We start from the raw sequence: 27,594 nt of genomic DNA on the forward strand, positions 1-27,594 counted from the left end.
TCAGGGTCATATCACTGAAGTGTTAAATGGGTGGAGTCCCCAAAACCTCTCTGAGCAACATACTGCAATGTTTGACCACTATCAGAGGTTATTTCTTCTCTTGGAGATCTCAAAGGTGTGTTTTAGAGATGGATGTCAAAGGTTAAGTAGGGATAAATCTGTATTAGACTGGGCAGAGAACAAGTGTTCTACAGTCGGCCACAGTACCTGCTTTTGTTTTTTGCGTTTATAAGAACTAATACATATACCTTGCATAGATAGAGCTACATTTCTCTATCTCTAGATTTATATTTCTGAAGTAGAGGACAGTCTTTACCAGAAAAAAAAGTCAAATAGTTATGTTGAAAGTAAATTTTCCCCATAGTTTGAAGGAATGTATAAAGGAACACTGAGTAAAAAAGAAAAAAAAAACAAAAAAAAAAAAAAAAAAAAAAAAAACAAAAAAACAAACCCAAACAAACAAAAAAACCAAAACTGCTAAGATTAGAGAATTATGACAATGTGACTACTCTAATTTAGCATTCAGCTGTAGAGAAGTGTAAACATGAGACTAAATACAGCCACTCTAATTTGACAAGTCTTCTGTTGTTTGCTGGAAAACAATAGACATAGGATGGAAGATGCTACTGTTAAAAAGCACTTTTCTTTCAAGCTGCAGTGTATCATCTCCACGTATGCCAGTTACTAAGGTTTCCTTGAAAAAGTGACCTAATTTTTAAAAAAGAATTGCCAATAGCACAGAAAACCAAATCTGCTGCACCAAACTGTGTATGTTCCAGATCTCTTTCTGTAGTAAAATATTTAGTAGCTAGTTGTAGTCTCTGCCCCAGTTAAACCTTTTTTTTTCATAAAAATTTCTTGGTTTCACCATAACTGAGAAACAGTTGCAGTATCATTTCATCATCATGTTTCCAAGATAACTAAATTGAACTCCAGTGGGGATAGGACTATGTAGATGTTATTTTCATCTGGAATGAGATTTGAAACTTTAAAATCAGCTAAGAAAGGAGGCTAGGTTGATGGAAAACAATAAAATTTTTTTTTATTCCTGCACTGGAATTACTTCTCCTGTTGCATTATACATGAAACACAAAACTCAGCTCTTGCATCAGTTATGTGGCCTGAAGGAGCAGTAGCACGCCTGGGATGAAGAACTCTTGTCCTGAGGTTGACAATTGTAATTTTCCTCTGACATATCCCAAACCCTTGATTCCTTCTGCTGTGTTTCTAATTTTTCCTGCCATTTTTACCTGGGTGGTGCACTATTTTATTTCCCCACAAATAGCAGCATTAAAATCAAGTAAATAGCTGTAATTTTGGAACAAAGTTTCTATCATGTTTATTAGGTAGACTTACCAAAAAATTATCTTCCTTTCTTCCTCTCCCCTTATGCTATTGCAGTCAACTGCATTTAAGGAGGGAAAAAGGGAAAAAAACCTAACCAAACAAAAAATCCCCACCACCCAGCAAACAGAACCAGAGAAGCTCTTTAGGAGCTCTGCATAGCTGGATGCTTCTTTTGTTGTGTGTTATCATACTTGCCCAAAAACAAAACAAATAAACAAAACCAAAAACAATAAAAGAGAAACAACAACCCAAAAAATCTACTAAGAAATATCTTTATATTCCTACTACATTTTTGCTTGATCAGTGCTCAGTTGTAATCAGGACTGTTAATTTCATAATCATTAGCACTTTCAGTTCTGGTAAACTGCATCATCACGTCCACTTGCCCTTTGCTTCCTTATAATTCTCAAACACTGCATGTAACAGGAAGGAGGAGCATCGATGAGGCAACTCCTTTCATCTGGTCTCAGTTTTTTAGGGGACACTGCACATTTTCCATCCTTCACCAGAGTGCTCCTAAAAATCTGGGAAGCTTTATATTATCCCTTAGTGCTTTCCCTCATGATTCCCAAGTGCAAACCAGCTGGGTTAACAGCACATTTAGTTATCACTGCTGTTAATAAAGCACAAGCTTCTGAAAAGTTTAATAGGAATGAGCAAGTACTTAGTATTTTAGTGCTTATTAAAACTTCCAGACTTTTTAATCTCATTTTCTCAGTAGCCTCTCTTTTCTTTGGTAATAATGCCTAAAACATATTTCCAATAATTTTCAAACTGAGTAGGGCTGGTTAATTCCTAGAAAAGAGACTGCCTGTGCAGTATTAGTAATTCCTGGTAATGACTCTGTAATTAGACTAAATGAGAACAGGACCTGAACCCTAGTCCAGCTTATTCTGAAGAGATGTTGAAAATAATCTCATTTTTCATGTTAGGATGTTAAATGAAGAAGTTTCCATCTTCTACCTTGTCTAAGGAATGACACAAGATTTATTTTCTACTCTGTTTTCTGTATGTCTGCCTAGTCTTGTGTGTGATGCTCCCCATGGCCTATTTTGCAAAGCAACCAAGAAAATGATGAATGGACGTGTTTGGGAAGAGAAGCTTGGACAGAAGTTGCATGATCTAGACAGGAAAATGTGAATGAAAACTGGAAATGATTCTAGGAAACTTTACTAGATGACTAAAAACCACAATTTCATAATCGTGAACAAGGACATCTTTGGTTAGTGGCACCTCCTTTTTAAGTGAGGAAGCAGAGGCAGCTATTAAAATATATCAGATAAATGGGGAAGAGGAGAAGAAAGAGGAAGGAGGCAGCAATTATGTAAATTAGAGCCTGTGGAAGTATAAAGAATGGAAAGACTTGAAAGGGAGCAAAAGAAACCTCTACCTTGCAGCCTAAGGACAGTGATGTAAAGGGTAACAGCAGTAAGATAATTTCTAACAATGGTATGGCTCACTTGCTTAGCAGAAGATGGTGAAAGTCTTAATGATTCAGGAGAAATGTTCAGCAGAAATGTTCAGTATTTCCCTTTTGTGTTTAAAGAGAATTGGGATGATGCAATCAAGCATCACAGGAGTGCAGAAACACTTTCCAGCCCTCACAAATAGCCATGAAAGATGAAAACCAGCAGCCATAAAGAATAAAAAAAAATGAAATGTTTAGCATGCCTAAACAGCACCAGATAAGTAAAAGAGTTGTGTGAGGTGCACAGCTTTCTCTTGCTAACTTTTAATAAGTCTTTGAGCAATAAATAAACTTTTGAGTCTAGAACAGAGTTACCACAAAGAGAGAAAAAGAAAGATGACCTTGGTAACCCTGGTTCAGCTTCTTTGGTGGCAGAGGGTGAATAATAAGAAAGTTTGACATGGGATTCAATTAGCAGAGCAGGAAAGGGAATAGACAATATTGTGCCCAGTGTAAAGTGAGGTTTGGCTTTTTGTGCATTATTTTTTTTTGTTTCAGAGAATATTATTTGAAAATATTGATTGTGTTAAATGATACCCTGACAGATTTATTGCCCTTTGCAGCCTTTAATGACCCCAGTGATGTGCTCTGTTGGCCAGAATTACTTGGTGCTAGAGCTGGCTTTGGCACAGATGTTGAGTGCTGGAGCTGGAACCATCCAAACGTGTTGACTGCTGCTGAGGCACTTCAGTGTTTTTATCTGTGTCATTTCTGAGCCCAAAGCTGGCTTGAAAAAAGCAATAAAAGACCCTTGCAGGCCTGGAGATTTGAATATGTGAGAGGCATCCTGTGACAGAGGGCAGGAGGGCCATGAGGCTCCACATATGGCTGAGGGGGCGAGTGACACTAATGGTATTTAACAAAAATCTGTTGATATTTATTTGTGGAGATGGGGAGGGCAAGAGGGGATCATTTAGCTTTGTGTGTCACAAAGTGAAACCAGCCTCAGCTGAGCCAGTGTGAACAAGTAACTTAATTCTAATCAATGTGGCCATATGCCAGGTAATTTTGCCAGGCCAGTTTGCATCGATATGGCATGAAATAATAAGGGTTACTCTAACTATTTTTCATATCTAGTATTTCTAGTGATTTCTAGGTACAACACAAGTGAAATACAGCTTATGAGCACTAAGAGCCATCCAACTGGAAGGCAGTTTCAGAAAGGCACTTAAGGATCCTAATGGAAACAGCACTGAACATGAGCTTGCTGTGGGACATGGAAGTTCTACAGTGATTACAGGAGCAGAGTTATGTTTGTAAGATTAATTTGTTTAATATCACAGTGACATGAGAAACTTGCTCACAGCTGAGAAACCTATAAAATCTGGAGAGTGCACAGAAAAAAAATCCCATACAAATTATGAAGATGCTATAAAATGTCTTGCAATGGGAAACTGAAAAAGATGCAGCTGTCCTGTTTAAAAGAAATATTAATTCAGATTTAATTAGCATCAGATACTAAACCAACTTTTAAATGTTGCTGGGGAATGCATACAGACCTCCCTCTAACAGGGAGCTGAATTAAAGTTAAGTTTAAATTGAAAATGAAGACAGGGAAATAATTTGACAGGAGAGTGGGAAAATTGTCAGTCTCTTGAAATCTTTAAATCAAAATGCATCACCTTCTTATGCTCCAGTCAAATTCCAGTTACTGGATTTGGTACAGAAGCAGCCAAGTGGTGCAGCATCAGCCTTACTCAGAAGGCAACACTGAATAATTCAGTGATCCCCGAGGACTCCTGAGTATCTGTTTCTCTTCCTAAACTTTTGAAATGTATTGCTGTACACTGGTAAACTTGAGTCAGCTTTGCTGCTGATATAGCAGCAATTCTACCAATCTATTTCACTGCAGGTGAAGTTAGATTCAGTCAGTTTTTCAGTTTAATCAAGTAATTGTTTGTCCTCTTTGTTCAAACAGATCTGTGGAATCAGGATATTGATGCCAGAAAGTGTAAATTTAAGAGATTCCAAATCAAGGGTGTTTATAAGGACCTAGCCATGTGATGATGACAAAGTACATTTCTCTTAATACTGGATACTTTTTTTTTTTTTTTAGAGAAGCTGTATTTTCCCTGCAGTGACTTTTCTGCTTTTGTGCAGCTTCCTGCCAGGGACCATTCCAAAATCTCTGCCATATATCTGTATCTTTTATTAGTTTCCTCTCCATAAATAATCTAGCATGGCTTTAAAAGGCAATAAATTGTACAGTTAAATGGACAGTAAAGGCAGTGCATCATTCGTATCTGGTTGTGTCCTGACATCAAAAGTTTCTTTTGTTGAATGGATTCACCTGGCTAGAGTGAAATCCCAAAGATGTAAATGGTGGGTGAGCAGGATTATGCAAAATTTCATTAGGTTTATGTCCCTTGAAAAGGCTGTGGGACTGTCCTCACACTACTGCAGTTGCAGGACAGGCTGGATGGGTACTGAACCACCTGAAGGATCTGCTGGATTTGCCTTTTCCTGCCATGGTCACTTCAGCAGCACACATCTGTGCTGCAGCCAAGCCTGCCCTGCCAAAGTGTGGGTGCCAAACATCTGCAGAGATACCTGCCCAGCTGGGAGCAACACAAAAACACAGCAGCAGAGGATTTGAGTCAAGTGCTGAGCTTAAACTGTGCTGTGCTGCAATGCTCCTGTGAGAGCCCACCTGGAGCATGGGGCTCAGCTCCAGCACAGGGAAGGTGTGGAGCTGTTGGAACAAGGGCAGGGGAGGACACTGAGTTGACCACAGGGCTGGAGCTCCTCTGCTGTGCAAACAATTTAGAGAGTTGGGGTTGTTCAGCCTGGAGAGGAGTCCGGGTAAGCCTTGGGCACTTTCCTGCACCTAAAAGGGGCTTGTGAGAGAGTGGAAGGATATTTTTCCAAGGGCATGCAGGGATAGGACAAGGGAGAAGGGCTTTAAGTTGAAGGAGGGCAGGTTTACAGTAGATATTAGGGAGAAATTCTTTGCTGTACGGGTGGTGAGGCACTGGAACAGGTTGACCAGAGGGTTTGTGGACTCCCCATCCCTGGGAATGTTCAAAGCCAGGCTGGATGTAACCTGGTCTAGTGGAACAAGGCCCTGCCCATGGAAGGGGGTCCCAACTCTATCCATTCTATGATTCTTTGAAGAGGTAAACCTTTTGAAAACAGGTTAGAAAGGGGCTGATTGTTAGTATGTGCTGGAGCAGTGTGGGCAGTAGCTGGTTTTACCTGGTAAACACCCAACCCTTGCTGGTGTTTGCCTGTAACAACCTCAATTACACACTCTAGCAACCATCTCTGAATTTCTTGCAGTGTAGTTAAAATTGTTCTGTTCATCTGGAAATAGCTTGCATCTCAACCAATAATTACATATAATCAATAATTACAGAGTAGATAACTGTGTTTAGATCTTCCTCTGTTTCTCAAGATCAAGAAAGGGAAATACTTTAAGCAGAAAATCTCAGTCCTCTACACAACAGTCTCATGAAGCCTGAACTCCTCTATTTTATTAATCAGTGTCTTATAGGCACAAAGTGTTTGTTCAAGATATCTTGCTGCAGAGTTTGGAATTTGCTCTGTGTTTACTGAGACCACACACTCGGTGGTTCTCACAGCACTGGAATTGCAGAATCCAGGGAGTGTGGATACTCTTGTGAGAGCCAAAGCCTTGACACTGAAGCCTTAACCAGAGAATGTCCAAAGCTGATCCTGTGAGTCCCTGCAGCCTGAGGTGAGCAGCCAAGCTTTTCAGCAGAAAGCTGAATCCAGACCTTGTGTGGCTCAGATCCAGGGGAGAGAGGGTAACATGCACTCATTACTTGGTTATGTTCACTTTACTTTGCTCTGATCTGGAAGGATGATGCTAAATGCTTCAAAATTGTCTGGGAAAGTTAAAGGGGAAAAAAAATCCTATATCGTGTTGAGAGAAAATGTTTCAACTGCTCAAAAAATATTTTGAATGTTTTGTAACATAAAATACCAGGTCAATCTAATACAAAATAAAGAGGAATTTCAAAGTGAAAAGATTAAATGTTTCGTTCTGAAACATTTAGATGGAAAACTTTCACAAATTTTGGTATTCTCAACACAGTTTCAAAAAGATTCATTAGAACATTTTCCAGTGGAAAGCTATTCCATATCAAGATTTTATTCTGAATAAAATTTATAGCTGAGCTGTTATATTGCTGGAAGTAGATGTTAACAACACTTGTTCAATATTTCATCAGCAGCTCTTTCAGGACTCTGAGCTGCCTGAGGGAAAAAAATACAACCCCAAAAACCCTCCAAATTTCCTGTGAAATGTCCATATGTCACAGCTGTCAAATTGGCAACAGCAACACCAGCATATATTTGGAAAGATGGACCTTTTTTTTGTTTAAAGAGAACTCTTCATTCCAAAAAAGATTATGAAATCATTCCAGACTACAGGGGGAGAAGTAACTTCCCCTATGACCTGCTCCGTAATGAACCCAGATTGTCCATATGTGTAGTCCCACCTGATAATATTAATTTTAATGGTTTACAGATCATAATAAAAAAATTTAAAAGCAGCCTAATTGTTTGAATAGCAGCTGCTAAGGAGAATATTCATTAATTTAGTTCCCAACTCAACAATGTGGATCAGAAAACTTAGTCCAACAGTTGGAAACACATTGAAAATGGTTTACATTTTTCTTTGTTTTTTTATCTTGGCAAATACATCCATAGAAAAAAAAGACTATTGGATGATTGCATAGAGACATTGAATGCATGCCACTGGTGAATAATAGCATATATAGTGGACACTGGTTCCAAAAGAAATTTTAATGTGTTGAGCTATCAAATTATATTTTGGCAAAAAAACTTGGTGGTTAGCATTGTATTTTGTGGTCAAATGATGTCAGCCTCTGTGGACCAGCTGGGTCTACAGAATGAAGAATTGAGGGCTTCCTATCAAAAATACCCTGTCCCTGTGGATAGTCAGGTCACTGGAATGTTAGAAAATCACTGCAGTGGAGCTCAGCTTTTCCTGCTACAGCTGGGGTAAGAGATGGCTGCTGCTGCAAACAGAGCATGAGTGCTTTTCAAAATGCATTTAATCCCTGGAGCACACCTAGAAATGGAAGGGGAAATGGAAAAAGCACTTCTTACCTCAGCTGAGTATTCGACAGTTAAATGAACAAGCAGCCCCCTTTGGACTACCCTGTGTTTCTGGGCAGCTTGCAAGCTTGCACTATCAGGAAAATACTCCTGAACTGACTGAGAAAAAGCACTGCCTTGTGGAAATGACATCCCCATATGAAAGAAATGATTGCAGCTACCTGGAAAAATGCACAGAAAGGACCTTCCTTGGGAATCCAGGCCCCCATAGAAAGACAGACCACAACGAAATCTAATAGTAGTGTCCAGTACAAACAGTTTTCATTCTATTTGTTCCTTTCCATGCCAAAGACCCTCCCAAACCATTTCTGCTACCGTGGCAGGAGGATATGCAACATGCAAACCCTCCAGACGTGTTTGGAAGTTGCTGAGGAGTAAAGCAGATGCTGCTCCACCACCATTTCCCCCCAGGACCCCACGTACCACAATCATTTTTAGAACGAGTTTTCAGTCAGCGTCCTGTTGAGTCTTGACACTGAGGAGCCAGGAGGAGCAGATCATTCCAGTGGGAATGTTTACTGTGTCTTGAGGATGTCCCAGCTGAAATGGTTTAACTATCTACTTCCAGCAGCCCTTCATCAAGGTCAATCAGGAAAAAAGCTCACGTGGCTCCCTGTGGAACCCCTGGTGATGGGGACATGGTTGGATGAGCCTCATTTGCCTAATGGCTGCCCCCAGGCCTGCCCCTGCTCCTGAGCTCCTCGTGCCCATGCTCCTTTCTGCCACTGCCTCCAGGCTTATCATCCTTCTCCTCAATCTCCTCTTGCTCGCATCTCTGCGTGTTTTCCATGTTGCCATGTGTTCTTGGGAGCTTTGGCTTGGCACAGCGAGTAGTCTTGTGTGCTGCTGGCTTTTTATTATTGTCATTAGAAAGAAATTCTGCAGGTACAAAGAGATTGGCAAGTCTTGGTAGAATAAAGGAGTGAACAAAGAGAGCTTTTTTGGAGGGGAGAAAAGCTATTGATGCAGCCTAATCAAAGTTGGCATCAAATATCATAATTCAAAACTGCTATCAAATCAGGCTCAAAGCACTCAGGAAAATAATAAATCCCTACAGAGTACTGAAGTCAAAGTTAATCACATATTTCTTAATAACAAGTTATTAGAAGAAATGTTGCCTTAATCAGGCTGAGATGAGTTATCACCCCTGCCATTCAGCAGCACTATCGAAGTGTTCTGGTAAAGGCCTAGAGTAATATCCAGCAGATGTGTTGGACTGACCCTTGTAAATCATGTTCTTCCTACTATTAGGGTAGCCTTATCAGTACTGATAACAAAGTGAGACTCATTGGAATCTGCTTTAGAATTAGAAGGGGAAGGTGGGTTTGGGGTTTTTTCCCCTATCTTAAGTAAGATGGAGAAATAATTTTTCTTTCATTTCCATTTACAATAAATGGAGTGTGACTCAGGATAGTTGGGGACACCTGTATGAGCTGAAAAGCTGGATACCTGTTAGGAACTCGAGTGAAAGAGCAAGAAGGGCTTTGTAAGTGTCAGGTTCATGTGTCTCTGGAGTGCTTCTTGCTTTGTCTCATATAAAAGTTGTAGGAGGGAATTGATAATTTCAAGCTCAAGCCCTCTCAGTGACAACAAATAGAGTAAAAATATGAATCTGCTTTGCACCCTCAGGACAGAAGTCCCTTTCTCACAGAGTGGAGGTTGAAGAGTTCCAGATGTCCTCCAGGTTATAGGCAGAGGAACTGAATGTAAATCATGCCTTTCTTTTCAACCCCTGTGGGTTTGGCTGGAGATGCAAATGTCCTTGCTATTTTACACTTCAGATATTTAGCAATGCTTCTCACACCGAGAGAAGTTTTAAATCAGCAATTAAAAAACCTAAAATAAGAAAGGCTAATACCCCTGTTATTCTTAATTAGTAAGCCAGAGCAATTGTGTATAACTAAATCAGAGCCTGGAGTGTGAATTTTGCAGGAGTTATGAAGTGATGATTAATCCCTAAATGAGGATTCCTCTCCTGTTCTTTAAAATCGGGGATTGTTCTCCCTCTTAAGAGAGGAAAAATCTTTGTTAAATTATGTTTGCCAAATCCTACTGGCAAATATTCCAGCTGGTAAAGACAAAAACTGTTGTGCTATTAATGCATCAAAATTAATTATGCCAGTATAACTGGTTATCTTTGGCACAAGTACAAGGCTTGAGGGACCAGACATGGCACTGCCCTCTTTGTTACCATGGTAGGCAGTTATGAAAGGAGTGCAGATCTGGACTTGCATAACTCAAAGCAGTTCTGACCAGATTGTAAATTTCCAGGTTAAGAGTAAAAGAAATATTCCTTTCTCAAAAAGCTGTTGTTTAGGAATCTGATCCACTTGCTGGGGAAAAAAAAAATTACAGTTGAAAGAGATATGATCAATGTTGTATTACAAAGGAATTTTCACAAACCACCCTGAAAATTTCACTTGATGTGCACTTACCCTGGTAGAAGGTGGTAAAATAACCTTCATATGGCACAAGATTGGTATTTTTAGCTTGAAATTCTCTGGCCATATCTTCTATATTTGGGGCTGAATATGCAAGCAAAATAGTGAGACTGTGAGACTGCAGTAAAGTCCCCACCCTGGGTAGGAGGGGGTGGTCTGGGTAATGTGGTATTTGTTGCTTTAGACAGCTGCTTTTCTTGAAATTGAAGCTTGGTGAAATTGTGGTCACTTACAGGTAGAGCAAGGTAAACCAAATAACATCTGGGAGGTGGAAATATCTTTTTTACTTGCCAAGGATGGAAAGCACCTCTTTTGATAATCCCACGGGTGCAAGGCTGCAGAAACTTTGTCAGGAAGTGGCAGGCAACAGCGAGCCTGACACTTTAAGAATATCAGCAAAAGAGGCAGGTTTTGTGCCTCCTGATTACAAAGGAACTCCTTCAAACTTATCTGCAGAGCAGCCAGCAGCAGCAGCACATGTGGAGCAAGCAGTGGGCTCTGTGCGTGTGCCAGATGTAAGCAAGCAGTGATTTATGTGTGCAAATGCCTCTGGGAATACACGCACGTGGGCTTGGGGAATTCAACACAAGAGCTTTTGGAAGCTGGAATTCTGAGTTGCTTCCCACGTTGTTTGTTCTTTTGCGTTAGAACAGGATCTGCTTCTGAAGAGATACAGAGTGGAACTTCACAAGAAGCTGAGGGGATAAAAGTTTTAGCTCAGTAACAAACCGAGGTGGATGCTGGTGAGTCATCTGCTAAGTTTTGAGGGCAGATAGCTGGACAAGAAATTCCAAAACATTCTTTTAACACCACAGAAATCTCTCTAATGTCTGACCATAACTATAGGGCTGTTCAAAAGCAGAATCTGGGAAGATGGGAGTGGTTCTCAGAATTTAACTCCCAAACACAGCTGCTAAGACCAGTTTGTAAACTTTTAACCTGTCTCTAACAACAGCAGAGGCACATCTGTCACCTCTGTAGGGAACTGAGTGCTGAAGGAAACAGCAGAATGTGCATTTTGTAGGGAGGAAAAACACTCCAGTAATGCTGGTACTGAAGGTCCTTTAAGGATTCTGACCAGGTGCCCTCCAGGTGTAGGGCAAGCAAAACTGGACAGAGAAAATGGACTTGAATGCTGCAGTGACTCAGGATGCCTGGGGAGCTCCTCTGTATTTTAGGTTGGTGATAGATGTTTTTTCAAGCCACAGGGAAGCCATGTGGATATATCTGAGAGTGAGTAAAGCATTACACAGCTCCCAGAAGCGGTGATACCTTGCCATCATGCTATGTTCAACCCATAAAAGCTAAGCCAGTTATGTGTCATCAATTCTAATTTCCACTCCTCATTCTTTTGTGGTATTGTAAAATACAGAATTCTTCTCTCTTCTGCATTTGTAGCTGAGTACACTTCTGAATTACATCAATTATTCTGCTGATCTGCTTCCTGACTTGGCTGAATTATCTCAGAAAGTAGCAATAAGAAAAAAGTGAAAATAGCAACCACAGAGTGTCTTCTGTTCAACTCTGAGGGTTACACCTTGTAGCTGTGAAGATCTCAGAGTCCAGAGCAAATGCTCCTGCTGTGAGTCTTGTGCTCTCTTGCACTTTTGCTTTCCTAAGACCCTGTCTGAGCCAATCCAGTTCAATAAGCTAAACTAAATTAAAATAAATCAATAAAAATGAAAAAAAAAGTTTAAAAGAGACATTTCCTTCAGCTTTAATGAGCTGAATTGTCTGTAAAAAGGGTTTGGCAAATTCCAGCACAAGGGCAAGGTGGGATGAGTCTGGGAGCAGGAGATAAGGAGGGAGCAAAGGGTCATGGGCTGGAGTGGAGCTGGGCTTCCCCCTTTTGGGAGCAGCAGGCTATTAGATCATCCCAATATCTAATCTTTCTGCTTGTTAGTCACTGCTGAAACTGGGGCTGTCTTGACAAAACCTTCGTTGCTATTGTTGTCACCCTTGTGACACAGAGGAAACATGACTTGCTTCTCATCGTTTCCTTCATGTAGGCAGTGAGTAGAAATTCCAGGGTCTGTGTACTCCAGGCACAAACAATGACTGCTCAACTGCTTTGGCTGTCTGAGGAGAGTGCTGTGCTGGGAAAGAAGAGTGGTGTTGTCTCTGGAAGTGGCTACAAAGAGCAAGATGTAATCCTCACGTGAAAATATGAACTGAGAAACCCTGAGGGAAGGAAGCATTTATCTCAATATATGCTGTCCTCTTAATGTCTCTTAGGTAAGGTCAGGGCAGCAACATTTGATGATGTGTTTGTGCCAAAAAGTCGCATGCAATCCAATTCAGTCACAAAAACTGTTCATGGTGCAGTAGAATTTACATTTCACTGCAGTATGGCACGTGAAATACAGGCTGAATTCATATGTGACCCAGAGTGATGCAGAATTTCAGGCCTCGTGAAAGGTAGCCACACTCTGGAATGGCTCACAGTGCAAAGTTTTGGATCCAAAACCTCTAGCAGCTTATACCAATCTCTCACTTCCGGTCCATAATTGTTCCTACACTTCTATGTGCTTATATACAGATTTCAAGTCCAGACTAGTGTCAGAAAACATCCAAGAGCATGCCAAGGAGGAATTGAAGCACAGTACACAAAATTTCACATTAGAGTGAAGTAGCTGTGAATGAACTCAGCAAGTGCTCTGTGTGTTTGCACAATGTGATCATTGGTTACTTGATTTTTGTACAGGCGCTCAGATTGAGTATGTGAAATGCCAGCAGCTGATTTACTGAAAACATTAAAAAATACAATACAATATCCCTGTAAGTTCACCATAAAGAATGCTCCCAAGCTTGCCTATGCATGTTAACTCTTTTCTGTGTGCCCTCTAAAGTCTGTACACAATAACCTGTTTTCCACATCACCAAATCAGTGGCAGTATCTGTGGAGCATCAGTTTTATTCACCTCTCCTCAGGAAGCTCCTTCATCATTTGCAGTGAGCCTTAGATAAAAGACTCTTCATCTGTGTAAAATATTATTATTATTGTTGTTGTTGGGCTAGTGTTTTCAGTGGGTTTTATTGGAACCTGATGTCCTGCCAAAAGTAACACGCTGGGAATCTTTCAACAACTATTCCTGGGTGTTCTGTAGATTACTGCTGTTTTCTCATACACCGTCCCTGGGAATTACATTCTCAGATTAGAAAAATGCCCATCCTCTTCCCTCTGTGACAGGAACTGCTGTTCTGGCTCTGTATGGAAGGATTAGGATAGTGGTTTTTTTTCTGGTGACTTATTATTCAGGTTGTGTTTTGTTTTCTCATTAACCCCTTTGCAAAACAGGTTCAAAATGTAAAATAAGATTGATGTGTGAATGACCTTGTAGCATTATGCAAACACTTTGCATAGCTGAGAATGGCCATTTAAAGGAGGACTGGTGGAAAATTGGACCCAGACATTCAGTCAGCAACTTTCAACCCTGCAAAGAGACAAAGAACCTTTAAGAGCTAAGTTTATAATGAGGAGCCATAGTACAGCATGGCAGAAATTAAAGGGAGGCCCAAATCCCCTCAGTGACAATTGTGCTTTTCAGAGATCTCCTGAGTAGATGCTGCTTTGAGAGACCTTTGGAAAAGGGAGTAGCAAAGGAGCCTTCCTCAGTAGGAGACTGTGCTGGGGAAGCAAATACCTCAGAGCCAGAATAGGAATGGGAGGAGATTAAAGCAGAATAACCATTTCTATGACAATTGAATGCCCACATTCTGCAAACACAGTCTTGTTCTGAAAAAACCCTCCACATTCAGACACTGAACATGTTAAGTTTTTGGAGTGGGAAAACAGAGCTTTGCAGGAACTGGAGTTTCTTATGATTCCTTTCTCACTGTACCTAGAGTTTATCCTGTAGTTTCTCCTTTCAAGATGGCCAAGGGACAGAAGAAGTGGGAACCGCTGGTGCAGAGCAAATGCTCTGGATTTCAAGTGGGGTTCACTCAGTAAGCATCGTGTACTGAAGCTGGATTCCTGTAAGGGGATAGCCAAAAGCTGTGTCCAAATGAACTCCTGAATGTTGGAGGAGGGATAAAAGAGTTGGGGAGGAGGAAGAAAAATCCTGGACCACGTGGACAGCCTGGGCACTGGATGACTGTGTTTGACTGTGTTTGCAGGGCAGGTGTGGGGGTCCTTACTTGGCATGGGCTTAGTCAAATGGCTCATGTTAGTTCCCAGTTTTAGTTACACACTGAACCATTTGCAATACCTACCATGAAACGATTGAGGAGTTTGTCCCTGTAGTTTATTCACTCCTGATCACACCCTTCCCTTCTGGGTCTCTGCCTCCCCCAGCAGAGCTCACCCCTGCCTCCCCCAGCAGCTCAGCTTTACTCTCAATGTGCTGTGCAGTAGTCCTGGGGTTTTGTGGTGCCTTTATGTGCACTCACTGCAATCTTTTGTCCTGTTTTTTTTCCTTTCCTGAAAAAAATCCCTAAACAAAACCCAAAAAAAAAAAAAAAAAAAAAAAGCCAATTTGCCTCTTTTTTTCTTATTAATGACTTCTCATATTCTGTTAGGGCACCCTGATACTCTGTTTGATTCTGCTGCTAGCATGACCAAAGAAAGTGAGCAAAATAAGCTTTTTTTTACTCATTAATATGATTATCATGACCAGTGACTTTTAATATATATTTATCCCTATCTGACAGGGGATCTTATTACTATTTAGTGAAATCATTGTAATTGTTCTCTCCAGTTTTTGAACCTGGCACCAAAAAGTTTTGCTTTCTTGGGCCTTTTGAAGACCTTTTACCTTGCAATCCATCCTCTGCCCTCCCTCCATCATCTCAGTGCCTCAGCTCCTGCAGCACTCGAGTGCAGAATGTGCATTTCCCTCTGCTCACAGGTACCAACATGTTAGCATTGCCTGTGTATGTAACGTGTGTGCCTTGGGCAAGAGGCAGACTGAATGCTGCTCTGTAACAGATACAACAGACCCACAACTTTAGGTCCCCAAAATATCATCTGCAGCCCAACCAAGAGGAGTCACAGGGTGCTACCTGTCCTTCACAATGCACCAAAAGGAGAGGAGGGCCTTTAAAGCCCACAGATCTTTCCGTGTAAAGATTGTGATCAGTAAATCACTGCCTTCTCTTAGCCTGTGTATTTGGCTGGTCCTGACACAAACTTCCCACAAGCACGGCTCTCATTTCTGCTGAATCAGCCTCACAATTACGCCCACTGAGCAGACGATAAGGAGGGAGAAGCTCTTTGTCAGTGTGCAGGGTACAAATGTATCGTGTGTGGAATTGCATCATCTCTGTGGAATTGACTGGTTCAGCTGGAGGAGTCACTTGGCCAGATACTGCCCCTCAGTTCTCAGAGAGGTCAAGAGCAGGGCTAGAGACAGAGCCTTCTGATTTAGGGAACAGCACCTGCTAGCCATAGCTTCATCTCTGTATACCCACAATGCACCCCATAAACAGATTTATCAATCCATGGACGTGCAGCTTTGATGTACAGGGCTTGTGGTAAAGCTCAGGGCTACTTGCTCTTGCATAACTCCTTTGAGGTTTGGTTGGCTGAACTTCACTTTTCATAAGTCATTTGATAATATGTAAAACAAAAAAATGGGAGGAACGTAAAAATTATATTAGGCACACCAATAACAGACTGACTGGGCTCCTAGCTGAGAAACAAGTTCTCATCAGATAGGAAAACACAGGGAGGGGAACAAAGGAAGAAAAAAATTGCTTTTGGATCAGAATAAAGAGGAATGTATTGTTATCATTTGCAGCCACATAGTGATGCAATTTTTTTTATTTTTTAGCCATTCTTTGCTGTTGGTAATGACAGGGACACCTTTCCCTTCATCTGGCCCAGTGTCTGAGTCAGCTGCTCCCACAGATGGGAAAACGTCCCTGTTTTTGTAGTGTTGATGAGGCAAGAGGAAGCTCTCTGGGCTGTTCCTACTTCCCCCTGGCCCTAAACACCCGAGTTCACCCCCACACTGCCCCGGAGCCAAATCCTGAGCCCGTTCCCCTTCCCTGCAAGGGAGCTGCCACTTGGGCATGGCCCAAAAATTGTAAGAGTGACCCTGCTCAGTAGCTCAGCTGGAGGCCCATGGCTGAAGGCAGTGCAGAGGGCTTTGGAAATGAATCAGAGGACTCCTCAACTCCACATCACTAACCAAAAGCCAGTCTAATTAGTAGCCACCAAGACCTGTTGCCATCTGTTCTTGAATTGCTTGTCTGAGCCTGGTCCTGAGTTCAAATCTCTGCGCAAGGATACAGATCTACAGTGTGCCTGTCATCTCCTTTTTTTGTGGTCTCAGCAGAATAATTGGGCATTAGATCAGCTCAGGGACGAAACACACCTCTTGCTATATTAGTAGCTCAGACTAGGAGGACGTGGGGTGCTCCATCATCTCTGGGTTCTGGGGACAGAGACCTCTGGGACTCTGTTCTTTGTATCTGTTCCCCCCATTTGGCTTACTAGCATTCATAGCCTGTGATTTTATGGAGCACATCCCACTGGAGCTCTCTTCTAGGGCTGTGCTCCTCTTTTTTATCTTCTCCTTCATGATTTGCTCCTTGGTTTGGTGTGGGCTTTTTCTTAGTTGGATTTTTTTTATTTTTTTTTTTGGTTGATTGGTTGGGGGTTTTTTTGTTTGTTTGTTTGTTTTTTGGGGTTTTTTTTGTTTGTTTGTTTGTGGTTGGTGTTTTTTTGGTTTTTTTTGGTTTTTTTTTTTGTTTTTTTTCTTCTGCTTCTGGGATACCAAAGTGATTCCTTCCTCTGAACACATGAGCTTTTTTATTTTGGTAGGCCCATGTCTCTTTTCCCTGATATCTGTGTAGCATCACCTGGATGTGAGTAGTTTTCTCCCTCTAACTCCCTTGCACCCTGGCTCCCCACAGGAGAAGGAGGTCAGAGGGGCTTTCATTGTACCAGCGGACTTTGCCCATCCCTCCCTGGGTCTGAACAGGCCAGCATTATTTCCCAAGTGCTAAATCCACTCACAATGGTTTTAAATGGTTGAGCTGCTGAGCCAGCTGAACAGCAAACACCAGCGGGGAAACCACATTTCGTGAGCGCTTCAGATTCCTTCAGGCCCTACGTGGAGCCATTAAGAGCAAAGGAAAAGCCCTTTGACACAGCTCCCTTCGGCAACGTTTTCACAACCACGTGCCAAAAAATGGGGGCTGGCTAAGGAATTGGGCCAGAGTCAGCTCCCAAGAATCTAGCACGTGAGGATGGAGTTCAAATGTTTTGGTTAAAACAAAACAGCAGCAGAGTATATTTTCTTGTAGCGTATCAATCCTTTGCTGGGTGTCTCCCTGATCAATGTGGATTGCTAGTCAAGGTATCACCATGGGCAAGAGATGAGATAAACCCCAGGTGCCAATGTTGTGTAGGAATAGTTTTTATTGTATCTGTTAGCTGTTTGCCTTATTTTTTACGACTAAGTGAAGAAGAACCTGTATGTGTTATCTTCTGATAATCATAGAATAACTAGATCTTCAGCTAAGAAATATTCAAGAATTCAAGCAATTATCCCATTGCAGTAAGATACATGAAGGCCTGTGTAAAAAAGCTGCTATTTCTCTCTGTGCCCAGACATATTCCTGAAACAAGCTCTTTCACAATGATCTGGGTTAGCTTAGACACTCAGTAATGGAGCTTTCCTAGCCCAGACAGTCTTGACAATTTGAGCATTGCATTGAGGCAGCAATAATTATTGATGGTGGTCATGAGGAAGGATGAACCTCCCTGTTCCAGCTCCAGTCAGCAAAAACTGTGTGGCCACAGCCTGAAATCACACAGGGACGTGCAGCAACGTTTCATCTTGAATCAGCCAGAAGGAGGTGCAAAGTTCAAGTTGAAAAGTTGCATCAAGAACTCGTATGGCCATTCTGAGTCAGAATTTCTGTTTAACGTATTTCAGCTTGTTTCCCTTTGGCTTTGGGGTTTTGTCCTACACCAGCGTGGTTGAGTGACTCCAGCTCCAGCAAGAAAGAGGTGCAAACACAGCTGTGTGCCTGAACTTTAGAAAGCGTGTCAAAATTTGTTTCCAAGGGGTGTTGAAGTTAACATTCAGCAGGGGAAGGAATTATGTGTGGTCTCTTATTGACAGCTTCAGTTAATGCTCTTCTTTACACTATGTGAAGTAACAGAGTGTTCTCTGGTGACTAAAAAAATCTTCAATGATTCCTTCAAGAATTGATGGAGATTAAGAATTTAACCTGTGAGACAAAGATGAAACCAAAGAATGCTGCTCTGTGGCAATTTGCCCATCCAGAGCTGCTCAGTCTTTTCCTTCTGGCACCACTGGTGTGCCCTTGGGTACCTCAGTGTTCATTTAACCATCTCTGCCTTGACTTAGTATCTGTGAAATAGGCAGGAAAGCACCTCTTGCTCCATGTGGAGATAGTGAAATTAAATTCATTGATATTCATAGCACTCTTGGAAAACTAGGGGCGGAAGAACTTGGTTCTCACACAAGTCCTGGGAGAGTATTTCTGTGCTGTTATTTTCTGCAGAAATACTCCTTCAGTAAAACATAGGTTATAGAAGGATGGTTGGCCACCCTTTGGCTCTTGTTAGATTGGTAGGAGCAGTTGTTTTTGTCACATAATCAAGGTTTGTGGTGAATTTGGGCCTTCTTTTAAATCTCACAAAATATTATTCAGTTATGTGACTGCAAAAGAGAAAACTCCTGCAAATATGCATAAATATTAGGGAAAAAATAAAGAAAAAAACCAAGAGAGCATGAAGAAGCCACAAACCAAAACATGATCTCATTTTCTTGTTCTTGTTTCTCTAAATCTGCCAACAGGATTCCCCCAGAATTTCCAGCACTCAATGAACCTTGACCCAAGCAGCTTAATGAGAAATTTCTTCCCCAAGGGTTATTTTGGATAGAAAGTTCTAAGATCCTGTGTATAATGGTTTTCACAGCTGTAATTACAGAGTCACATATCTGATTCATGTAATTTGACAAGGAATTATAGCTTGGCTAGTTCAAAGGAGTGTGTCAAGGTGTATGGTAACTGGTGATGTAGATCTTGCAGCCTCTGCACTTGGGCCCTTCCATCATTTTGGTGTCAAGTTCAAATGTTTCTCTTATATGTTTACATACCTGAGGCAGTCTAGATTACAGTAGTAGAGCTCATTTCTTGTATTGCCTTTCCTCAGAGACAGTTTTATAAACACTTGACTCACAAGCCAGGCATAGGGAAATGGCAGTGAAAATGCCCATTCACCCTTTTTGTACTTGGAGAAGCTCACACTTCTGTACGTGGTTATTGTATGCCTGAAGCGCTGCCCATTTTTGGTTCTCAGAAGAGAAACATAGCAAAATAATACAGATTTTACAGAAAGGGCTGAGAAATGGTGGCTTGGACTGGAGGCTTCCATTTTCAGTGGTAAGTGAGGGAAAATGCTGTACCTGTGTGTCAGCTGGGGGCAAAAAGGGAGAATGGTGCATGGATCAGCTCTCAGGCACAGGCTGGAGTGAAGGTGAGAAGGGCAACTATTTGACAAAAGATAGAAAAAATCAATTTAGCTGTGTTTGAACAGATATTTCATGTTGCAGAGGATTCCCAGTCACAAAGATGTCTCAGTGGTTTACTGCTGGCCAGACAGGAGAGCTGTCGCCACCTCCATAAGCAGGAATATGGTTACTTACTGCAACCAAACCTCCTTGTGCCCTGGAATCTGCAAGGTGCACATGTGAGTGGGTGGATCTGCATCTCAGTGTGTGAAATGGCTGCGTGGCAGGAGATGGTGTCCCTGAGGGCTGTGGATGAGGAGGAGGAGGAGGTGCAAGAAGGGAAGTCATACCGGTGGCCAAGGAGCAGGCCAGGCCAAGCTGCTGGAGCACCACAGGGGTGACAGGAGGCTTGTCCTGGGATGGTTTGGTGTGGCTGCTGCCCCAAATAGGACATGGCCATGCTGACTAGATGTCACTCTCAGTAGGTCATGGGCCCCTGAGTGTCCCCTCAGCCTCCTGTGCTGCACAGGTACCATCTTGTCACACAGGTCCTGTGCCAGTTCACCTCCTGCCCATGCCCACAGGGAGAGCCTGTGCTCCTCTCTGCTCTCCCTGCTTCAGTTGTACAAGCTTTACAAAGAAATCCTGCTATTTTTAATAAACCTTTAGAGCAGTCAAGCTTTAGGGTTCTCATCCCTTACCTGAGGGTATGTGGCAGCACCCCCTGACCCAGGTCATTCCCTCCACCCCTCCTAGTTTTCTCTGTAGAAATGTCTGGGCTTCATCAGATTGCTTCTACAGAGTCCATTTTTTGTCCCTCACCACTTTTAGCATTTTATTGTCACCTAGGCTCTGGCTGTTCTCTGGTATCAGACATGTCCAAGGCAGTGTGGGACCAGCCTCTATCCCTCAGAAAGACTCCTGCTTTTCTTTCACTGCCCCTCAAAAGGTGAAGTGTGAAGGTCCAGATCAACCACTGCTGGTATATTTAACTCCACACGTGCCTCATTTTCCCCAGATACCCAAGATGAAAAATACTATCCCAGAGTTTGGGAAGGGCCTAAGCAAACATTCCCCCCAAGTGGGAAATGTGGCCATGTCCAGGTAGAGCAGGCAGGAGGAAAGTAAAGGGAAGAGGGGAAATGTCATATCTGACAACAGAACCAAGAACTAATTAGTACTAACTGCAAGAATTAGTCTCTTTCTCCCCAGCACGTTGTGACCACATTTGTCTGTGTTGCAGTGTGAGTGTTGCTGGTTTGTGGCACCAGCACAGGTAGTGCTACAAACACTTTCAGCTGGGGAAGAAAAGCATAGGGTCACTCCTGCTCCAAAGTCTAATAACCTATTTCACACCTGCTTTTTGACTAACTAGGGCACAGTGAATCTCTGCCCAAGCCCTGTAAAGGCTTCACTCTCCAGGAGCAGCCTGAAATCTTGCAGTCTGGGTGGCATCCACCAGTGAGAGCAATCATTGTTGTGGTTAGGGCCTTCCCTGCTTCTCCCACTGGCTACACCAAGACCTGAACCTTCAGATTTCTGATCAGAAGTGAGGGGTAGCTGCCTCTGAAAGGAGGTATTCCATTGCCTGTACATGCTCTCATGGCCACACAGCCATGGACAGGTGTGTGATCCTCCCTGGAACCACTGCAGAACAGCAAAGCAGAACATTAATCCTGCCAAAAAGTGGCTAGTTTCCTTTGAATTGATCTCTCTGAACCAGCTTTGCCAGAGTTCAATGAATGGCATAGGCAATGGAGTGTAACCCTGGAGTGGGATCCTGTTTGAGAGGCTGGAGTAACTGGCTTAATTAAAAACAGTGAGATGAGCCTTGATGACTGGATTGCACACAATGTACAAGGATGTCGCAGAAGTGGATTTTTCTGAAGCACTTAGATTTCTCTTTGAAAGGCTCTTTCTCAATGGAGATTTTCACTATCCAGGCCCAAATTACAGAGCCCAGATAATGCTGCTGAAGTCCCCTGGGGCAGGCCATTGCTTTTTTGGCAATACAAGACTGCCACAGTTCCAGGAATGGGAGAGGAGAGGAGAGGTCCTGGAGCACTGGAGAGTGCAAACTGGCTGCTGCAGAAGCAGGTGAATACATGCCCAAAGCAGGAACTTGTAAGCACATCACAGCCTTGAAGCACAAGTTAAAGCCACAAAACACCAAAAAAACTGAAAATCTAGCCCAGCTGTGAACACACTCGCTGTGTGTTCAGAGTTAGACTGAAAGTGGGATGTGAGAGATGGGATTTACTGTGCTAAGGGGGGACTTTCCAATTGTTTTGTGGGCATTTTGGAAAAGTCCACACCGTTAGACCTGTAGCTGACTCTATTTATCTGCCTTTCTAAAGTCTGCCTGCTGTAGATCTGGTCCAAAACTGAGCACTGGAAGTAAACTATGCAATTACTTTAAATATTTTTTTTCCTTGCAAGTTACTTGTAAACCTGTCTTTATTTCCACAGATGTATTTTCCATTCAAGGTACTCATGAAGCAACTCCTGCCAAAAAATTTCAGTGTAGGGCCTGTTTTCCAGAACGATTATTTTAGCTGTTTACTCTTTTTTACTTTTGAAGTATGAATGATTCCCTAAATGGTGAGGTATTACTTCTGCTTCTCATCCCAGAGGATTGTAATTTTTTTTTTTTTGTCCAAAGAGTAAGAAACTATAAAAAGAAAGACACAACATACACTATATGACCTCTTTTGCAGTATGAACATGGATGACATTTCATCCAGCACACATCCCTTAAACACCCATTTGTACAGAAGGTAACACCCCTGCAAGAAAACATAAAAATGTAAATCTAATAAAACTACGGAGCCATTTAGGATCAGCTGCTGTGCTGGGAGTGGTGGAATGATGTTGTCTCAGTCACCCCCATTCAAAGTCTGGGACACTGGCTTAAATCCCCAATGAAACAGGGTTGTGTTGAGATGTCAGATCGTGAGCTGCAGCAGCTGAGGTACACAGCTGAACAGATTTAAAGGGCCTTTTGCTGCTGGAGAGAACTGTCCTGTATGGCTCCCTCCTCCCTTCTTCCCCCTGCAAATCTCTGTGGAAGGGTTGGAGGCGAGTCAGGAGGGCAACAGCATAAATAAGTCCAGGGAAATCAGCCAGAGTGTTTCTATCAAAGCCATACTTCTAATTTATAAACCTGTGTTTCCTGAAGTGTGAGGAAATTGATGATGGGGTCTTGTTGGATTGTTTTTTTCTATCCCAAATGTGTTTTTCAGATCCCAGCTATCTCAGGATGTACTCTGCTATGCCTCACCAGGATACTGCTCTCTGCCTGGTTTCTTGTCAATGACAGGTGTTTAATAGAGGAAGGTGAAAGTTTCACTTGGAAGCCACAAATAAAGATGTCTGGGGAGAAAAATGCATCATTCAGATTAAATAATGTCAAAGTTTTATCTTTTAATAGGTAAATTAATATTTTTAATTAAAATATTTTCATTCCAGTTTTATTTATTTTCTTAGCACTTGACTGGCTGGCATGAATCATGTAAGGCTGCACACTCTTGTGTCTTTTTTCTATTTCACCATTTCCTTTTTGCCTCTCTCTCTACACCATTTGAGGTTTTGCTGGTCTTCCTAGAAGTCAGAATGGGAAAACAGACTCCTTGGAAACACACAGAACAATAGAATTTTTGTGAGGGAGAAAGTGGATCAATAGGAGATACTTTTTGCTGTTAAAAAGCAGTCATAGGTGCCACTTACAGAGAGCTGGTATCTAATTTCTCTAATGCAAGCTGCCTCTTGTAGTCTGGTCAGCAATTGTGCCACGGCCTGTAGGGAACTGAATAGTTCCAATATTTATTTTTATCCTGCTATTGGCTTATGGAATTTGAAGGTACCTTTTTTAGCTTGCATAACTGTAAATATTGTTACTGGACCTCCCGACCTCTTTTCTATGTTTGCTCGCCCCAATATTTGACCTCCTAACCTGCCTGAGGAGATGGCAAATTCCACAGGCTGATGACATGCTGGATGTGGGAGTCCTGTTACAGACACTTTCAATTTTGCTGATTGAGCTCCTGTTCATGCTTCAGAATAAGCAAAAAAAAAACTTTGGGACTGATCAGTTCTCCTTAGAGCCTTCTTAAATCTTGATGGCCTTTTCCTGCTGTCTCCTCATGAGGACAAAGGTCCATTGTTTTCATTTTAGTTACCTGCCTAGCCTGTCCATGTTGTGTAAGAAATGCTAGGAGGTACTGGCAACTGCTTCAGACACAGGACCCTCATCTATAAATAAAAATTCCTCTTTCTGTATTGTATCATAGTCAGCTTTCATGACTGCTCCTGCTATTCCATCCAGGAGCTCTTTGAGGAGGAGTGAGTCAGGCGTTGCAGTGTGCAGTGCGCATTCCCCGAGATCTTCCTAAACCCACAGCTGGAAACTTCCAAGAAGATACCTGTTCTGCATTCACTGCTCAGAGCAGGGAATCAAAAGAGGGTTTTAAATGTACTTTCCACTGAAAACCACTTTTTTTTTTTTTTTTTCTCTGCCACTGACCACTCCTCCCCTTACCTCACACTTGTCAAGTCACATCATTTACAGGACTCTCTGCTTGTCTCAGCTATTGTCCTGAATCCTGAGTCAGGATTCTTCCACCTACACCAATATGTCATGAACAAGTTATTTGGGATTTAGATCACTTCAAGAATCATCATCAAAGATATTTGTGAAAGTGGTTTTAATATGATGTTGCAAAAACATGACTTAAAATGTTTGATGGCAAGCTTCAGTCTGTTATTATACAGCACAATCATTTGAAACTACCGAGGCACAAGAAAAAAACAGTTACTGAGATAAAATCAAAGTTACCAGGGCAGAAATCAAAGTTATCATACTACAGGGTTATGTGCAGCATCAATCACTTACCAGAGATCTGCTGCTGGTAAAGGTCTCTGCTTGGAGAGGGAGCCTTGAGGGCTGTCACAGTGCAAGGGGAAATCACTGCCATGCAGTCAGGCTGCTTAGCCAGGAGAGCTCAAAGAAGGCTCACTCAGGCCTTTATTTATAGAGTAAAGTGGTTGGCTTGCAGTCAAATTACATGTGATAGTAAAGGTATGCATGAGACTCCTTGTACCCACGACTTACTTTGTTCCTTGATAAATGGGTCTTGGAAAAGCCGCTCGCTATTCATGTGTTAATCGCATGATTGGTGTTCCAAGCTCATGCCTCGATGCTCACTGGGTCAACTCTGCTTCTTTGTGGGTTTCCAGAAAGCAGATTGAAACCAGAGGAGTTCCTGGTCCAGTTGCAGCTTATGCTTTTACATCCTTTGGAGTCTGAACCAAACTAGATTCGTTTGATCAAGGGGTTTTATTTATTACACCAGTGGGTAACACTCCCTCTCCTGAAATTGTGTTTCCTGATCATAAGCATGTCAGAATCTGTGTGCATTCACCTGTGTTTTGTGCTGCCTGCTGGCTTCCCCATGAGTTGTCACAAAGGAAACCTCAGCAGCACAGTTATTCTTGGGGCAGCTGTGTGGTGGTGCACACTCTACACCTCCCTGCTCTGGAAACAGATGGGGTGTTCTTCTCAGTCACTCAACTCAAGGAACCTTTGGCCTTCTGGACTTACTTATTTAAGTATTATAAAAATGCTGGCATGATCACGTTTGGTTCTTCACTTAACCTCAAGGTGGGTTGAAAGAGAAAACTCTAAACCAAAAATTTTGCAGTAGTTTATAAGGTTTTTAATCAGTGAAGCTGATTTTTTTTTCATCTGTTATACCTGGACTTTAAATTCATGATAGACCTGAAACTTTCCATTGAGTGGAGTGATTTAATATACAGTGAATTAATTTGACTTTTTATTTAGCATAATTTTCTTGTCCTCTCTTTATCATCAGTTCCTGGTTTAATGAGGTCTATATTTTTCCTCTTATTGTCTAGTTCTAGGAAAGACTAACATTTATCTCTCCCTTAATAAAGTCTTAATAAAGTACATTTTCACTGTCATAGCTACCTGTGCATCTTCCTCACTAATTGTGTCTCTTATTGAGCATAACTACTCCCAGGTCTTCAAAAGCTGCTCTGCCCCTGGTATCTCACTGGAGATACATTCTGCAGGTCTGGGGAGTCTCAGTCCTTCTTTCTAGTTAAGGAACATTGTCCTGGTTATTTCCAAGGGCACAAATCTTACCATTTTAATTTCTTTGACATAGGCCAAAGAAAAATACCTGTGACCCCAGAGTGACTTCCCCACTGCCAAGTCTAAGGATGATCAAGACCATTTCAGCCAGAAAAATCAGCTGCAAAGTTAAAACCTTATGCCACCTACTCAGGGCTGGAAGCTGTGCCCTAGGCAATGCTTCATATTCTTCCCTTCACAGCTGTCTGAAGTGCAGATCTGGACTTGAACTTCTGAGGTTTGATGGGTGTTTGTGATCTGGGCTTTTGATTCCATTTCCTCTCTTTTTCCCAGCCCTTGGGTAGTTGCCCTTTCTGAGAACGCACGCTGCACACAAGAAACACCCTTCTTAAAAAACACAAACACTCAGAGTAGGAACACAGAGAACTGAAAGAGCTTCACCAAGAAGTTTTGTTTCTCTGTAAACCGTACATAGAAAACCTTGGCCTCTTCACTCCCTCAGTATTTGCTGTATTTATTTCTTTTTCTCCTCTCCAGATTGAGAGTACTTTCTGCCAAACAGAGAAAGGCTTTGTGAGATGAGGGACAGATCAGACTTATGCAGCTTGTAGAGTTTGTGCTGCCTCCTTCTGAGGGCTGAAGGCTAATCTCTTCCTCCGCTGCCCTTCCTTCCCTAAAAAGCATCTCTTTTTAGTAATATCCCTCTTCTAACCCTTATTTTTTTTTTAAAAGGCTCATAACTGCTCTTGGCAGAACACAGCAGACATCCTGCCACTGGTTTTTCTTCAAAGGGGAACAGAGGAAAAAAGCAGAACTGACTTTTCAAAGGAAATTTGCTGCCAGAGCTGAGGAGCAAATGATAGAAGCGATGGATGTTTCCCCCAAACTGGGGCTCTTCCCTCCCACTTCCCCCTCTGGTGGATATTTCCCCGATCCAGACTCACATGGGGGCTGGTGCTGTCCCTCTCCGAGGCCATCCTTGCGTCCCCAGATCCGTGTCCCCGGAGCAGCCGGAGCGGGAGCGGAGCGCTCTGTGCTCCTGCAGCCTCTGAGCGCCGGCCCAGGGCGCAGCTGCTGGAACAGTCCTGCTATTCATGTGCTGGCAGCCGCCCCTGGCATGGGCTGGGGGGCGAGACAGGGGGTGGCAGCCCATTCTTCATTGTCCAGGCAGCCCTGGAACAAGTGCCCCTCTTAGACTTTCCATGACACTCGTGTTCGCTGCGCGGCCGCGCTACCTCTGCCCAGCTGAGCCCCATGAGCTCACTTGGGCAGGGACGTGGTGATGCAGCCAGTGTACCAAGAGGTTCCTGGCATGGGCTGAGAAGCCACAGCAGCCATCCCAATCTCTTCCCTCTCTCCCTCCCTCCTTCCACACAGCAGAAGGTGCAGATGAAAAACCAAGAGGCGAAAAAGTCCACAAAGTTGTGCCTGCTATTTGCTGTTGCTAAGATAGTGTTACATCTCAGAGAAAATTCACACTTTATTCTTTTAACAGTCCCTTCTTCTCATTTTCCTCCCCAGCCAAAATGCCCTTCCTGTTCCCTCCCCAACATTTTTTTTCAGTTGAATTTGATATGTCTGGTCTTAGCTGAAATGAAAACTTGCTTTTCGCTGAAGTTAAAAACAGCTACGAATGACACTGGAATGGAAATGTGTGCAGCCAGAATCAAGTCACAGTGTAGG

The 27,594-nt window shown here is 42.4% G+C and overlaps 1 protein-coding gene and 1 long non-coding RNA gene across 3 annotated transcripts in view; both read right to left on the bottom strand.

The window, feature by feature from the left end:
- NINJ2 (ninjurin 2) overlaps positions 1–27,009 on the bottom strand; it is a 43,255-nt gene extending 16,246 nt beyond the window's left edge. Inside the window, exon 1 of one of the 2 annotated variants that reach the window (XM_064421221.1) lies at positions 26,856–27,009. In XM_064421221.1, the coding sequence (XP_064277291.1) occupies positions 26,856–26,888 (33 nt within the window). In that variant the 5' untranslated portion in view covers positions 26,889–27,009. Of the gene's footprint in view, positions 1–24,690; positions 24,844–26,855 lie in introns of those variants that run through there. The other variant, XM_064421222.1, reaches the window with a different exon arrangement.
- On the bottom strand, positions 23,298–24,013 carry LOC135301057 (uncharacterized). The gene is made up of 4 exons (XR_010362806.1): positions 23,978–24,013; positions 23,752–23,851; positions 23,526–23,604; positions 23,298–23,399 (listed from the first exon to the last, which is right to left on the bottom strand). It is a non-coding gene; the product is annotated as an uncharacterized LOC135301057 (long non-coding RNA).
- Positions 27,010–27,594: the final 585 nt, after the last annotated feature.

This window comes from Passer domesticus, chromosome 5 (genome assembly GCF_036417665.1).
Source record: "Passer domesticus isolate bPasDom1 chromosome 5, bPasDom1.hap1, whole genome shotgun sequence".
NCBI classification, from domain to species: Eukaryota; Metazoa; Chordata; class Aves; order Passeriformes; family Passeridae; genus Passer; species Passer domesticus.